This window comes from Oryctolagus cuniculus, chromosome 1 (genome assembly GCF_964237555.1).
Source record: "Oryctolagus cuniculus chromosome 1, mOryCun1.1, whole genome shotgun sequence".
Taxonomy (NCBI): Eukaryota; Metazoa; Chordata; class Mammalia; order Lagomorpha; family Leporidae; genus Oryctolagus; species Oryctolagus cuniculus.
In genome coordinates this window covers 11312263-11327540 of record NC_091432.1, presented here as the reverse complement: position 1 = coordinate 11327540, position 15278 = coordinate 11312263, and the positions used below count along the sequence as shown (strand labels likewise).

The 15278-nt window shown below is 48.5% G+C and overlaps 1 protein-coding gene across 1 annotated transcript; it reads left to right on the top strand.

Moving 5' to 3' along the window:
- Positions 1-6157: 6157 nt before the first annotated feature.
- On the top strand, positions 6158-15049 carry LOC138844180 (pepsin II-4). The gene is made up of 9 exons (XM_070051404.1): positions 6158-6213; positions 6608-6767; positions 8492-8609; positions 9091-9209; positions 9941-10140; positions 13086-13202; positions 13699-13843; positions 13942-14040; positions 14900-15049. Exons 1-9 carry the CDS (start codon positions 6158-6160, stop codon positions 15047-15049), a joined length of 1164 nt encoding a protein of 387 aa, XP_069907505.1.
- The last annotated feature ends 229 nt before the right edge of the window (positions 15050-15278 follow it).

The following is a 15278-nucleotide window of genomic DNA, read 5'->3' as shown; positions in this document are numbered from 1 at the left end:
AGTGTCTGGTAATGACAATAGATATAATTACAAAGGAGAGAAAGTTTCAACATGGGAAGCAGTCCACACACCAGACTCATAGAATGACAAACACCCTAAACAGCACTCTGACCTCAGAATCAGCCCCTAAGGCATTCGTATCTGACTGAAAATATCATGAGTGCATTTCAGGCATGGAAAGCCAAGACACTGTGACAAAAATGGCTCTGCATGAAATATCTCTGTGCGTGAGACCCCAGTGGAAAGAAGTGGCCATCAAAGAAGGATGTACTTTTCTCTGAAGGGAGGAGAAAACTTCTACTTTGCATATGGCCTTGTCTAAATAACGATGGAGTTTGTGGACTCAAAAGGCTTCCATGGCCTTGGCAGCTCATGTCAAGAGCCTTGGGTGTTGACGTCAAAAAACAAGAGTGTTAATCGTTAAATTAACAACAGGAGTCACTATGCCCTAAATTTCCATGCAGGACCTCTGTCCTTAATGAGTTGCATTATAAGAATAAATGGTAAAACTACTACTCAAATAGTACTTTATACTTTATGTGTCTGTGTGGGTGCAAACAGTTGAAATCTTTACTTAGTATACAGTTCGTCTTCTGTATATAAGTCAATTAAAATGAATATTAATGGAAAATGGAATGGGAGAGGGAGTAGGAGGTGGGATGAGAGTGGGGGTGGGAGAGCAGGAATGGGGGAAAGAAACACTATAACCATAAAAGCTGTATATATGAAATCTATATTCATTAAATAAAAAACTTTTAAAAAACTCTACAAGACCCAAAGCAAAGAAAAAGTGAATTAACTTTTGCCAATTCTATGGATAAAATAATGGCATCTTATTATTATTTTGATTTGCATTTCCCTAACTAATACAGAGAATCAACACCTATATATGTTTTGCTTTTGAATTTCCTTTTCATGTTTTAGCCCATTTTTCAACTCAGTTATCTTTTTCATCTTATCAGTCTGTAAAACTCTTTTGGATTTATGATGGAAATTGACTCTGTCTATTAAACTTACTACAACTGTATATTAAAATAAACATAATATGTCTGTAAAAAATTCAAGGTGTGGTGATGACACAGTAGGGAAAGCCAGAATGCCCACTTTAAGCATTGGTTCAAGTCCCAGACACTCTGTTTAAAATTCAATTCCCTACAAATTTGATTGATAAAGTAGTGGAGGATGACTTGTGCCCCTGCTACCCACATTGGAAACCAAGCTAGAGTTTCTGCTCCTGGCTCAAGCTGCACCAGCCTGGCTCTTCATCTGTGCTTTTCTGTGTGTCCATCAAGTGCCATAAGCAAGGACTTTGTGTATTTCTGTGTCCTACAGCTGGACTCAAAAGCCTATACACCAGTGGACTGCCCCATCAATTATCCCTACCCTTTCCACCCTAATAGGTAGTGCTATTCAGTATGCCAGGGTGAGTGAAGCCAGGGTGAGACCAGCTACCCCATCCAAGGCTCCCTTGCTGGCTATGGCCCTCACAGGCCCCTGTGTCCTGTGCCTCTGTGGCTGCAACTATGAGGGCAGGAAGGTGGTGAACAACCAAGTGCTCACCTGGACCGTGTGTGTATAGGGCAGTGATTGTGTCAGGGGCATCAGGATCAGTTCCTTGAGCCCATGGCACAGTCCGGGTTGGGCTCCTAGGGAGAGGAAACTCCTGGGTTGGTGCCCCTTCCCCATGTGCCCTTGATGCTAGGATTTCAACTCTCTCCATTTGCTATGAGCATAAAGTACCTTCAGTGAGAGTAAACCAGTGGATTGAAGATCATTCTCACTCTCTGCTACTCCTCTCTGTCTCTCTTTCTGCATTCAAACAAATAATAAGTATTTCAAAAATTAAATGCTAAAGGTTGATGCAGACTGATAATAAATTACTTGGAAAATACATAGCCCTGAGCTAAGACCTTGATGGAAAGCTCTGGGTGATGGTGTTGCAAGGCCTATCAGCTCCATAGCACCTGTCACACTTACGTGCTCCATCTCTGGCTTGCCAGGAATGGTTTGTTCAACCTCATTCTTTTGAATAATCTGATATGTTCATGAAACATTGCTGAACACCTGGGCCCTTGGCATGGGAGGCCTGCATTAGACTCTATGCCCAGTGCACCACAAGACTAGGCCTTGGCACACTGAGTGCCATGCAGGGCTAATGGCAGGGTAAACGTTCTTGTCTTATCTCTTTGCTGGGCCAGCCTGGTACAGTGAGATTACACAGCTTCTTTGCTACCAGCACTGGATCAGCCCTGGCTTCTGATCAGATGGCCCAGAGTCAGGATTCCCCTCAGTCTCTTAAGAGTTTAGGTAAAGGGGACATGAGGACAGCTTTTCTTGGCACCCCTGAGTTGGCCATCACAAAATGCACAAGTACACTGTAACCCAGGACAGAAACCAGGTGGACAAGAACCTTCCCAGGACAGAACTCTCTGAAATCCAGGGACCAGTCCTGAAGTATCACTACTTGGTTATGAGAACCTTCACTGAAGAACTAACCACTCAACTGCATCAATGGTGATAGAGCCGTGGTGATTTAAAAGGGAAAAACACAGATATCAAAGTATTCAGAAAAACAGAAAGAGTCAATAAAATTCAAATATTATGTTCAAGAAGGTGTACAGATAAGCCACTGATGATGTCACCTCCCTGTTCTCAGAACGCTCAATGCTCTGGAAATGGCCCCAAGGGGGAAGACTGCAAGGCATCCCGGCGGGCCTTCTAAGACATCTCAGGAGGTTGCCAGCCCTTGGAGATTTCTTAGGAGTAGTTAATTGCTGATGACAAATTAACACATGTTGTAACACCTCACATTTCTGATCTCACAGCATCTGTGCCCAGGAATCCAGAACCAGAAGATGGGTTCACTCTGTCAGGATCTCACTTGGCTGCAACCATCAGTCAGCCAAGGCTGTGGTCTCATCTGCAGTTTAACTGGAGAAGGATCTACCTCCATGCTCACTGGGTGTGGGGAGAATTCAGTCCCTTGTGGATTGTGAGACCAGTTTCTCTGGCTGTTCCAGGAGGACACCCTCAATGTCTTGATGTGTGGACCTCCCCACAGGGCAGCTTGCTTCCTCAGAGCCATCTGAGAGGAAGGCCATAAAAGAAGTTTTGATCCTACAGGACACAACTCCAGGATGATGTCTCATCTGTTTTGCTTTTTTCTATTGTTTAGAAGCAAGCAAGGGTCCTGCCCATGTTCAATGGGAGTGGATTTCACAGATGCATCAATACACATTGAAAGGATAATTCGGGCAGTGGTTGTCAGCTTCTCACTACTACAAGATATTTTAGCCAAGCCTCTTACGAGGTAGAGATTTATTTAGCTCATGTGTTAAATATTCAAAGTCCTGGTGACACTGGGAGGACTGGGTCCTGGTGAGGGGCCCACAGTGGATGGTGAAGTGAGTGCAGGTTCTGTGTTATAACACTGAGTTTGGGAGGGGAATTGTTCCCCAGCTGGACCTCATATCTCTTCCCATCAGGTCTTCAGCTAGAGGAAACCCAACTTCTTCACCTATAGTCAGTCTTAATATTCTACCTTCTATGTCCTAACCAACATACTTGTGTATGTTCCAGTCCCATAGATTTCTCCACCCTCATTGAAAGCCAAGAGACTCTAGCAAATCTGTCCATTGCTGTTTTGATTAATCTGCCTAGTGGCTTTATAAGACCATGTCAGAGCAGATTTCTCAGTGTAATCTTCATGTTCTAAATTCACTCCTGTATCTCCTACAACATGCAGCACCCTTGATTGGATATGGTTAAAGTTAGGTGAACTGAAAAAGACTTCCTTGGGTCCATCCTGCCTTGCAGTGTTGTTAAAACCATGATAATGGGGAAAGAAGATGCATTTAGAGTAATCCACGTGGAATCAGTTCAGATGATGTCAATAGTGTTGGTGACATCAAAACATTACAATCAGGAGACAATGCAAACTGGGCCCTTTTCCTTCCATCAAACCTCATCAGGGGGTTGACTTTGTCACATCAGTGTCACAGAGCAGCTTCTTCATAGTCTGTTTGATTTGGTGCCTGCTGGCCTTGACAATCACAAGGAACAAAGGCATGTGGTTCTCTATCTTCATCATGACCGTCAGGGTCAAGGGGAACTTGATGAGGTCATCATGGCCCAGGTCCAGGTCTAGGTTTTTTCCGCAGGGGGCAGACCTCAAGGATGTTTGGGCAGTCTCCACAGTCACAGAGTCTTGGGCAACACACGGGTGTGTAATGCGTTGCCATCAGCCCTTTCCCCTTTTTTTGAGCTTCCACAGAGGGCAATAACCGTGTGATGGTGCATTTTGCTTTTGGTCCTGTAAGTTTTCACTCCTTTCCTCATCCAGGCAACCAGCTCTCTAGAGGTTGATTCCACCCCTAAATTCCAATGGGATTTTGACCTCCAGCAACTGACTGAAGCAGTACTGCTGCCCACACCAGAGATGATCATGTAGCCATGATCCTTCACCATCTGACACTTTCCCCTTCCAAACCCCGAAGCTCTTGAGTCAGGGCCATTCTACTAGGTCCCACTTCACTGACACTGACACTTCACAGGTTAAATGCTGATGTCTCCCATCAGAGGACTTGGATTCAAGTCCCAGCTCTACTCCTGACTGCAGCTTTCTGTCTAAGGCCGACCATGGGAGGCAGCACTGATAGCTGAATTAGTTGGGTTCCTTCCACCCATATGGGAGACTGGATTGTATTACCAGCTCTCAGTGACGGTTAGGGTCCAGCTTTGGCTCAGCTCTGGCCATTTCAAGCATTTGTGGAGCGAACCAGTGGATAGGAGTTCTCTCTCTCTCTGCTTCTCAAATAAATAAAATTCTAAAGCCACAAAACTGAAGGACTGTCGTCAGGAGACAAGGGCCACACACCCTTACACAGCCACAGACTCGGTTTCTCACACAGCTCACATCTGATGTGTTTCTGACGTGTGCGGACTTTGCCCACTCCCAACAACCAATTCTACAGTAGCTGACATGAGCTGGATGAATTCTCCTTTATATGTGTCCCTGGACAGAGCATAAAATCACACTAGTAAGGCCAAGTCCACAGTACCATCCTACTTCTGAGGCAGATACAAGGCCGACAGGCTACAAATTGGGGTTCCCATGGACTAGTCCTCAGGTTCAGTTAATTGGCTGAGTGTCTTATGGTTTCAGGGAAACAGCCTTTGTGGTTCATTTTAAAGGACAGAAATAGGCAGCCAGATGAGGAGATGTGGAGAGTGAGGGCTGGAAGGGCCCTGAAAACATGGACTCCGTCCTCAGGAGCTGGCATCTCACTCCCAGCATGTGAATAACTTCCTGTTTGTGTTTATTGGTTGCTGATAAACTTGTAGGAGTGCCAGCATCAACTCTTCTGCCTCCCTTCCAGCTGTGGGTGCAGCAGGACCCCTGTGTGGTGAGGACCTACTATAGGACACTTGCATAGCTGAGAATTTCATTATGGCCAACTGAAGGCAGGGAGACTGGAGTTCCTAAGAACCACCTTGGAGAAGAAATTTCTTATTTCTGATCCTTGAGGAAGAGGTGATGAGCCAAGAAACAGGAACAGAAACCAAATAACCTGCACATACGCAGATCCCCTACTGTCATATCTGCCTGAAGCCATCTACACAGGGAAGTGGGTCCTGCTCCTCAAACCACTGACTGCCCACCTGCTCAGGGGTGGCAGATACAGAAATGAAATTGATGGCTAAGTTTGGCAGCTGATCTCCAAGAACCCCAGTGATCAGTAGCACTGGGACAAATTGGGATACAATGAGCTCTTGCAACATCAGTTCAATGCTGTATTCTGTGCACTTCTGACCAATTCTGTGAGAACACTCAGCTTGGAAAGTCATGCAAGGACCCTTCTAAGTCAAAGCCAGTACTCAGCATCTTGCAGGTCCTTGGCAGGTGCACTCCAACTGATGGATGCTGTGTTTGGTGGAAAGCTACTCAACAGGCAACTTCTCAGAACGTGACTCCAGGCGGGACTGTCTTATCAGGAATTGCTCTGTTTGGGAGTGTGATCCAGGTGGCATTGAGAGACTGATAAGAGCTATTATAGTCAGAATTGGACCATGAGTATATAAGCAGTGGCTCTTGCCTGCTACTGTACACTTCCCACTTGTCCTGCCTTCTCCAGTGTCTTGGGAGCCAGGAGGAACCATGAAGTGGATGCTGCTGCTCGGGCTGCTGGCACTCTCTGAGTGCGTCATCCACAAGTGAGTCTGGGGTTGGGCAGTGGTAGGAGTATCTCAAGGGGCAACTTCCCAGCCTCCTGTCTGTCCTGAATCTCCTTCTCTTCTTCCCTGGGACCCAACTTCTTGAGTTTTTCTGGTATCTCTCTCTGCCTTTATGAGGAGGCCACACTGAGGCATGGTTTACAGCCCAGGCCCTGAGTGCAGCCAGGGCTTGGTTTTAGCCCCGCCCCTGGCCAGTAGTCACTTCTCTATGTGCACTATAAGGTAATAGATGGGAGCTTCCCCCCTTCCTTCCTTCCTTTCTGTGGAACCAGGTTCCTCACCTTTCTTGGGTTTCTGTAGCACCCTCTGAGCAGATTCCTTGCCCAGTTGTCCCTCCTCCTGTAACCATGCCTGCACCAATGCTCTGCCCCAGGGTCCCCCTGGTCAGAAAGAAGTCCTTGAGGAAGAACCTGATTGAGAAGGGCTTGCTGCAGGACTACCTGAAGACTCACACCCCCAACCCGGCCACCAAATACTTCCCCAAAGAGACCTTCGCCACGGTGTCCACTGAGAGCATGGAGAACTACCTGGATGTGAGTGCGTGGGCAGGTGGAAGGGGCAGCCCCAAGGACTGAGCCAGAGCATGAACAGGGAGCTTGGGTGACAGCCAGAGACTCCACCTGATCTCAGGGAGACAACAGTAAATAAAGGCATTGTTGGGTGGGGGAGAAAGACAACCTCACTTGGTCTCAGCATCAGATGAGAAGCAAGACTAGGATGTGGGACACCAAGTGAAGGCGTCACTCAGTGAACTAGTGCCTTCAATGGCAGAGTTGACTCCTGGGAGCACTGAAATAAGAAAAGGGGTTTCCAAGTGGTTGAGGGACTCCAGAGAGCAGGAGGGCTCATGCCCACCTTGGGCACAGGAGCCAATTGCATTTGAAGAAAGAGCAGAGTGCATGAAAAGGGTGGTTCCAATGAACTGTGCAGGGCCATGGGTGGGGCAGACCACAGAGAGGCCAGGGTTCAAGAAGACAAGTGGTTTAACTTCCACAGATTGATCTCAGTCAGTGGGGAAGTGCAATCAGATTTTAGTCTCAAGACCTCTCTTGTTTATTTGGCATGCTTCACACATAGTGACCACCAGTAGACACCATGTGTCCTCTGTGAGTCAAGGGTAGAAATACCCTTACCAGTGGTCAAGGCTTCAGCTCCAAGAGCCACTAGACCTGCTGCGAATGGGGGCTGTAATGCCTCTGTTCCTTTTGATCCTGGGCAAGCCGTTCACATTTTCTGAGCCCCAAGGTGCCGGTCTAGAGAACCAACCCACTCACAGCCATCATTCACTGCAATTGGAGGCTGCAAGTCATTAATAGCATAGAGCTGCTTGGAGTGCTTAGCACAGGGCCCGGCAGGAACTGAATTGAGCTCAGAAACATGAACTCAATATTCATTTCACAAGTACTTCCCAGCACCTATAAGTGCCAGAGGCTAGCACACTCTGAGGTCACAACAGTGAACAAGCCAAGGACCTGAGGCTTTCATACAAGAGAGGAAGACAACAAACCAGCACTTGAGATGAAGCCAGGTCATGCAGTTGAATGCACAGTATAATATATTATGTGATTATTTCTCAGAAACATGGGGTGTGTGTTTATTTGGATGAAGTGGTGGGGACGGCTTCATGGCAGAGCTGACATTGGAGGAGAGTGCCTCATGAATAAGGAGGAAGCTAAGGGGATGATCCAGAAAAAAATTTTCCTACTAAAGAACTGTCAGTGCAAAAGCCCTAGCATGGGAAGGAGCTTGTTCTGGTCCGTGAAAGGCACAAAGACCAGGGTAACTAGAGCAGAGCTAGCCAGGGGGAATGTGCAGACATTGAGAACAAAAACATTGACAGGTTCCAGAGGTTCCCATGGGTTCTCATGTTTAAGTGACTGTGTGTCTCCCTATCAGCAAGTTAATGAACAAGCCTGTGAGGCCTGACTGTCTGGGTGCCCACAGGGTACGCCTCATCCTCTGGGAAGGTGTGCTCTCCAGGAGGGCAAGACTGACCCAGGCAGGGCACCTGCTGAGAGTACAGCAGATCAGCCTTGGTTCAAACGGGCTTAGCAGAGAGCAGTCAGAGGCAATCAGGGAGCAACCGGAGAAGACTTCAAGGAGGGAATGGAGGCCAGGACTGGGCTTTGAAGGAGGGTGCACTGGATGAGGAGGTCATAATAGAGGAGATGATGGAGAGTTTGACTGAGGAGCTGGCCCCCAGGGAGGACGGATGGGGTGACCAGGTGCTTGAGCTACACTGTCCTGACCCCTGCAGGCCGAGTACTTTGGCACCATCAGCATCGGAACCCCCCCTCAGGATTTCACCGTCATCTTTGACACGGGCTCCTCCAACCTGTGGGTGCCCTCCACCTACTGCTCCAGTCTTGCCTGTGGTGAGTACCTGGGCCTGCCTGGCCTGCCTGGCCTTTGCTGCCCAACACCAGCTGACACTGGGAACCCTGACCACTCAGGGTCTTCTCACAGCTCCAACTTCAGCCTGCTGCAGCCATTCAGACATTCACACAAGATGCCTTCTCTGGGCAGTTACTAGGATCAGTGTTTGGGACACGTGCTCTGTGGGATGAAAGGACGAATAGATGTGCTCAGATGGATTTGACAGTACTGGCTGCTGTACTCAGGGTTTGCTGGAGGAATCTCTGAAGGACATGGAGTAGCCTGGGACTGTCCACCATGACATGGTGTTGACAACAAAGTCAGGAGAGGACCAGGGTTCTAAAGGTCCTGTTGGGGCCAAGGTCACCTTTCTCCTCCAAACCCCAAACGAAGCCAAGAAGCACAATGTAAAGAAGACATTACCTGCGCACTTACTTGCTTGTCCTTTGGAGGTTAATGATGTGGCTTCTTGCTTTGCAGCCCTCCACAAGCGGTTCAACCCTGAGGACTCCTCCACCTACCAGGGCACCAGCGAGACTCTCTCTATCACCTATGGCACTGGCAGCATGACTGGTATCCTGGGATACGACACTGTGAAAGTGAGCACCTGTGGTTCTGCCCCCTAACACTGCCCAGTCCTAGGGAGAGCTTCCAGGGGCTTTGGGGACCAGGGAGTACCTGCAGTCCCTGCCTTATCACATGCCCAGTCCCAAGGCCAGCTTCAGGACATGGAGAACCACAGTGAATCCCCCAGAGGAAGTTCATTTTAGCAGGATGGGTTAAGAGATCACACAGGCTAACTAAGTGGTACAGGGAGTGCCATGGCAAAGCTGTCGCCCACTGTGAGGGCTGAACCTTATGTGCATAAATGGAGTGGTACCTGGAGATCTCTGCGAATCTCAGTGCTAAATGTCATGGAGGGAACAGGGATGGTGACAGAAAGGCTAAAATGCCTATTATCTCCTCTTCCACTACCTTTCACTGGTCACTTGAGATCCGCAAACCCCACAGGGTAGACAGTGGTCATAGGCCCTAATTTGCTAGGGTCTGCTTTGCATCTGCTCATCTAATGATGAGCAAATTCTCAGTCACCATTCGTCTTGTAGCAGAATCTCACAGCAATCACACACTGAGCCTATCTGGACATCAGTTCCCAGGACCCGTCCAGTGGGGAGCCTCAGGCGTTCCAGGGCCAAGTTCCTCTCCCTGCTTTCCATCCTGATGCCCTGAACACTGAGTCTTCCAAGAAATGAAGCAGGATGGCTATGGGTCCAGCAGAGCTCCATGGACAGCTCTCACGGTGGACATCTTCTCTGTCCCCCTTATTCAGGTCGGAAGCATTGAAGACACCAACCAGATCTTTGGCCTGAGCAAGACAGAGCCCGGCCTCACCTTCTTGTTTGCTCCCTTCGATGGCATCCTGGGTCTGGCCTACCCCAGCATTTCCTCCTCTGATGCCACGCCCGTCTTTGACAACATGTGGAACGAGGGCCTGGTGTCCCAGGACCTCTTCTCCGTCTACCTGAGCTCGTAGGTTGGCTATCTGGGGCTTCTCCCACATGGACCAATTTCAATGGCCCAGCAAGGAACTTGTCCAGGGATGAGTGGGCTGGAGAGGATCTTAGATGAATAAGATCTTTCAAAGTCAACCCCAAAGTCTGGAGAAAGTTGGCTTTATGCAGAAATTTTGTGCCCACATGTGTTCTCGCTCTCGCTCTCTGTCTCTCACTCTTGCTCTTGTTCTCATTCTCTCTTTCTCAAACCGTCTTCATGCATTGTCATTTACCAGCATATAGCCTGTCCCTGGACTTACTCAACTCTAGCATCATAGCCAGGTGCTCTCTGGTATTGGTTCCCTCATCATTGGTCTTCAAAAGATGTGAGGTAGAGCCAGTCCACCTAACACAGGGCTCAAGATTCACAGAAAATATACCAAGACTTGATTGCTGTCGCTCCCCCTCTTCGTGGAGGAACGACACAGGACCCTGCGTTGTTCTTTTGTCTGCTCGGCCCTTCCCGGGTTTGCTGCTGGTTCTTCCCGGGTTGGCTACCGACCCTTCCACCTCCGTGGAAGGGCGGTTCCCCCTGCCACTTTCCCCACTTCCGCGGGGGAGCGGCACACCGCCGGCCGGCTCTCTCGGGGGCTGCTCAGGTGTTCCTTCAGATAGATGTTCCTGGTGCATGTTGTCTCTCTCCTCCTTTATAGTCCTCTTCCACCAATCCCAACTCTGCTACCCACACGCCGAGTACACTGCTCTCCTCCAATCAGGAGCAGGATCAGCTCCTGCAGGTCATAACTCAAGTTGGCGAGAGGCAGCTGCGTAGAAGTTGTTACTCCCTTCTCAGTGCCATATTGTGGGAGAGTAGATGCATAGAATAAGTCTTAATTCCAGTAACAGTCTAGTCCGAGTTGCTCCCCACATTTGCAACTTAGGATTTCAAAAATTATGGAAAATGAAACTCAAAGATGCATTCAGGGAGTGGGTGTTAGTTCCAGTGGTTACGTCACTGCTTTTGGGGACATTATATCGAGTACCTGGTGTGAGTCCAGAGTCCATTGCTTGGGCTTCAGCTTCCTCGTACTGCCCACCTGGGTAGCAGTATGTGGTGACTCAAGGGCTCAGGTCTCTGCCTCCAACCTGGAAGACTCAGATTGAGCCCTGGTGCCTTGGTTTCCACCTGAGCGAATGTGTGCAGTTGGGGACACTGGGGACTGAAGGAGTGGATGATGCTTGTCAAGTCTCTCCCTAACAGTCCGACATTCAAACCAAAAAAGTTAACTTTGGTACAACTTTGGCCCCACCAGTGCCATTTCCAACATCCAGAGCTACATCGGAGCTTCCAAGAACTTATTGGGCGAGGCAAGTCAAGTCTAAAATATTCTTCTCTAGATCAAGTGGTAGGAATGCCATGCAACAGAACTGCATAGTGTTTTTTATAACACCAATTTCCTTGAATATTATGCAGACCCCTTGCATGAACAGATTCTAAATTCCTTTGCACTGATATAGAGTATTTTATATTATTTTTTCCAGGAGTTTTAATTTTAATTTTATTTATTTACTTGAGAGGTAGTTATGGACCGACAGAGGAAGAGACAGAAAGAAAGATGTTCCATTCCCTGTTTCACTCCCAGGTGGCCACAACAGCCGGAGTTGGGATGATCCAATGCCAGGAGTCAGGAGATTCTTCCAGGTCTCCCACATGGATGCAGTGCAGGGACCCCAAAACTCAGGCCATCCTTTACTGCTTTCCGATGATATAAGCAGAGAGCTGGTTTGGAAGAGGAGCAGTTGGGACATATACTGGCCACCATATGGGATGCTGGCACCTCAAGCAGGGGCTTAGCCTACTACACCACAGAGCTGCCCCTTGAGAACTTTTTGATGTACTCTTGTATATCTTGAACAATGAAATTATAAAGTAATGCAGTAAATTTCTTTTTAATTATCAAAATGTAGGTCAAAGAACGAACAAAGAATAGACCAGGTAGGTTTTGGCTGAGTAGACTTTTACGCAGGACTCAAGGCTGTCAACAACTTTCTCTACCACTCACAGTTTCCTCTTGACATTGTTGGTCACCATTCATGTTTTCCCTCAGGTAGTAACTAATCTGCAACATGCTGACTGCACGCTCACGTGTTTACAGCAAAGCTCGGTGGGTTAAAGTCAGTGGGATTGTGTTTCATAAATGGCCAGTCGTTGACTAATTTCATATTACCTCTATATTTGCATCCTGATCTACTCTGAAATGGTGGACATTTAGAAAATTAATTTTGTGGGAACAAAGCCTCCAATATGAGGGCTCTTTTATTCTTTGTGGGTCTAGGACACTCGGTATTCAAGTTTCTCTTAAATATGACCTGTTTCCATGACAGCTAAATTATTTCTTGTGGGTCAGTGAATATCCCATTAGATAAAGGCTGCTCCAGCTCAGCAGAATGGACATTTTGGTTCAAAGCATTGTCCAGGCTGACCTATGCTCTGTTTACAGTGTGTGGCAGATCCCTGACCCTGACCATGACCCCTTACAGTATCCCCTCTACTCCCACACAACCATGACAATAAGAAATTTGTCCAGACATTTGAAACATCAGCCCTGGGTGTGCACAGGGTACTGTCCTGTATTCATTTCTCTGGTGGTCCCCATGGGAAGTATAATGGGTATCTAGGTTCAAACTACACATTTGGGAACCACAATTTCTAGGCTCTACTTTTGGTTGCTGTACCCCTCTGTGTGAACCTGTGCAAGGGTCCTTATGTCTTTGACCCTCAGAGTCTTTGTAAAGTGCAAATAACAATACTGACCACTGTGTGGACTGGGTACAACACGAAAGGAACTCATGTCTGTGACACATTCAGCACAGCTCCTGGCACTGATGAGTACATCATCAAGGGTAGCTCTAGGCTGTACATAAGAGCTATGCAAACCATGAATGAGTGAATTCCTGTCTGTCTCCCTCTACTTTCCACAGTGATGATGAGAAGGGCAGCCTGGTGATGTTTGGAGGCATTGATTCTTCTTACTACACTGGAAGTCTGAACTGGGTGCCTGTTTCTTATGAGGGCTACTGGCAGGTCACCATGGACAGGTGAGACCACACTGCTGGATGACATCCGGTCCTGGGCCTGGTCCCATTCTTTTTAGGTGAGGCCCTGTCTTGGTGTGCTTGGAATACCCAGCACAGAAGGAAGCTGGAAATTGGCCAAGCCAGAGAGAGCCCAGGAAAGTCACCTCTGGGAGGAGACGAGAGGGAGGGCTGACCGGATGCCCCGTTCTCCTACAAGGACCACACAGCCATTTTGTTTTGTTCCAGGAGGCAGGCCCACCTCCCAGCACCCATGGGGAGGCTTAGCAAACCCATATGTCCATACATCTCAGCATTTAGGGAACCTGGGAAGCATCAAACAACATCACTCTCTAGGAAGAATGTCAGTGCAGACTAGGATTAGGAACAAATGACATACCTGTCCTGGCCCTGTTCTAGTCTGACTTCCCAACTGCTTTGTCCTCTGAGGAGTGACAATTCGGGTCACAGGTGTAACTCCTGGGGACTCAGGGGACGCTTCTTTGCATCTCTCCCTCAGCGTCTCCATCAATGGAGAGACCATCGCTTGTGCTGATAGCTGCCAGGCCATCGTAGATACCGGCACCTCTCTGCTGACTGGCCCCACCAGTGCCATTTCCAACATCCAGAGCTACATCGGAGCTTCCAAGAACTTATTGGGCGAGGCAAGTCAAGTCTAAAATGTTCTTCTCTAGATCAAGTGGTAGGAGTGCCATGCTGCAGAAGGAACCCCTGGTAACCCTCCCACCCTCCCACCTTTCAGAATGTCATCAGCTGCTCTGCCATAGACTCCCTGCCTGACATTGTCTTCACCATCAACGGAATCCAGTACCCTCTGCCTGCCAGTGCCTACATCCTGAAGGTAAGGTGGCCCTGGGCCAGCCCCAGGAGTGGCCTACCCCCAGGTGGACACACACTGCCATTCTGTATGAGAGAAGGCACACTTCTCCCAGTTGAAGCCAAGAGGCAGAGTAATACCCGCAAAACATGGCCTGCAGTGTATGCACAAGCAATACATGAATAATTTTGGTAAAACCTCTTAGGGAAACATAAGGCACAAGAGGACGGCATGAAAAAAGACTATGGCCACCTACAAAACTGTGTATGAGCCCCGAGTCTCAAAGTCTAGTCCATTATTTCTGAGAAGTTGCAGCATCCCTCATCCTTCATTTCCTCTTCTAAAACTAGCGATGACAGCTCCATCCACTCTCACAGTGTGGTTAGGGCAATTGCAGTAACTGCATGAGAGTGACCACATTTTAATCCTACGAGCCACAGTAATTCTCCTCTCCATCCACTCTCCTGTGACATGCAAAGCCAGTCTTCCCAGTGAGCTGCCTCGCCTGAGTGAGAAGGACTCACCAGCAGGCCTCTCCCCAGGTTGATTCTGGCCAGGAGGAGAATACTGAGAAGCAGCCGCATCATCAGTGTTCCCAGACAACCTTAGCAGAATCCTACTTCCCCTAAACTCCTTTGCTAAGGTCAGCGATTTGTGTCTTCCAAAGGCACCAGATAACACCCAGAATCCCTGTGCACCAGCAGTGCAGTAAGCAGCTGCTGCTACACCCCAGGTCTGTAACAACCACAGCCCGGACACCAAGCCAGGAAGCCCTCCTCTGCCTCGGCCTTGCAGTCAGACCAGGGAGGCCGTGATGTTGAATACCCAGCCCCTGTCACCCTGACCCTCCCTCTTGACTGCTGTGCTGCCCTCTGTTCTGCAGGAAGATGACGACTGCACCAGTGGCTTGGAAGGCATGAACGTCGACACCTACACCGGCGAGCTCTGGATCCTGGGTGACGTCTTCATCCGCCAGTACTTCACCGTCTTCGACCGGGCCAACAATCAGCTGGGCCTGGCTGCCGCAGTCTAAGCCTCCAGCTTTGAAGCCACATCCAGAGATATCTGGCCCCAGCCCTGCACCCCTTAGATGGACAGGATTCTCCTGATTGCCCTTCCTGAAACACAGTCACCTTCAATAGTAGTAGATGCTGACCCTGTTCCCACCCATTCCCATAAAGTAGAATAAAAACAGCTCGTGAAAATGTGGGTGTGACTCCTCCTCATTAGGACGTCTCCTTCACATCACTGGGGTCACTACA

What these genes read in the sequence shown, in the direction of transcription:
- LOC138844180 (XM_070051404.1), top strand. Translation starts at nt 6,158, where the DNA reads ATGAAGTGGATGCTGCTGCTCGGGCTGCTGGCACTCTCTGAGTGCGTC. An exon ending in CTGCTCCAGTCTTGCCTGTG is followed by an intron (nt 8,610 to 9,090) that starts GTGAGTACCTGG and finishes CTTGCTTTGCAG; the next exon opens with CCCTCCACAAGCGGTTCAAC. An exon ending in TGGGATACGACACTGTGAAA is followed by an intron (nt 9,210 to 9,940) that starts GTGAGCACCTGT and finishes CCCCTTATTCAG; the next exon opens with GTCGGAAGCATTGAAGACAC.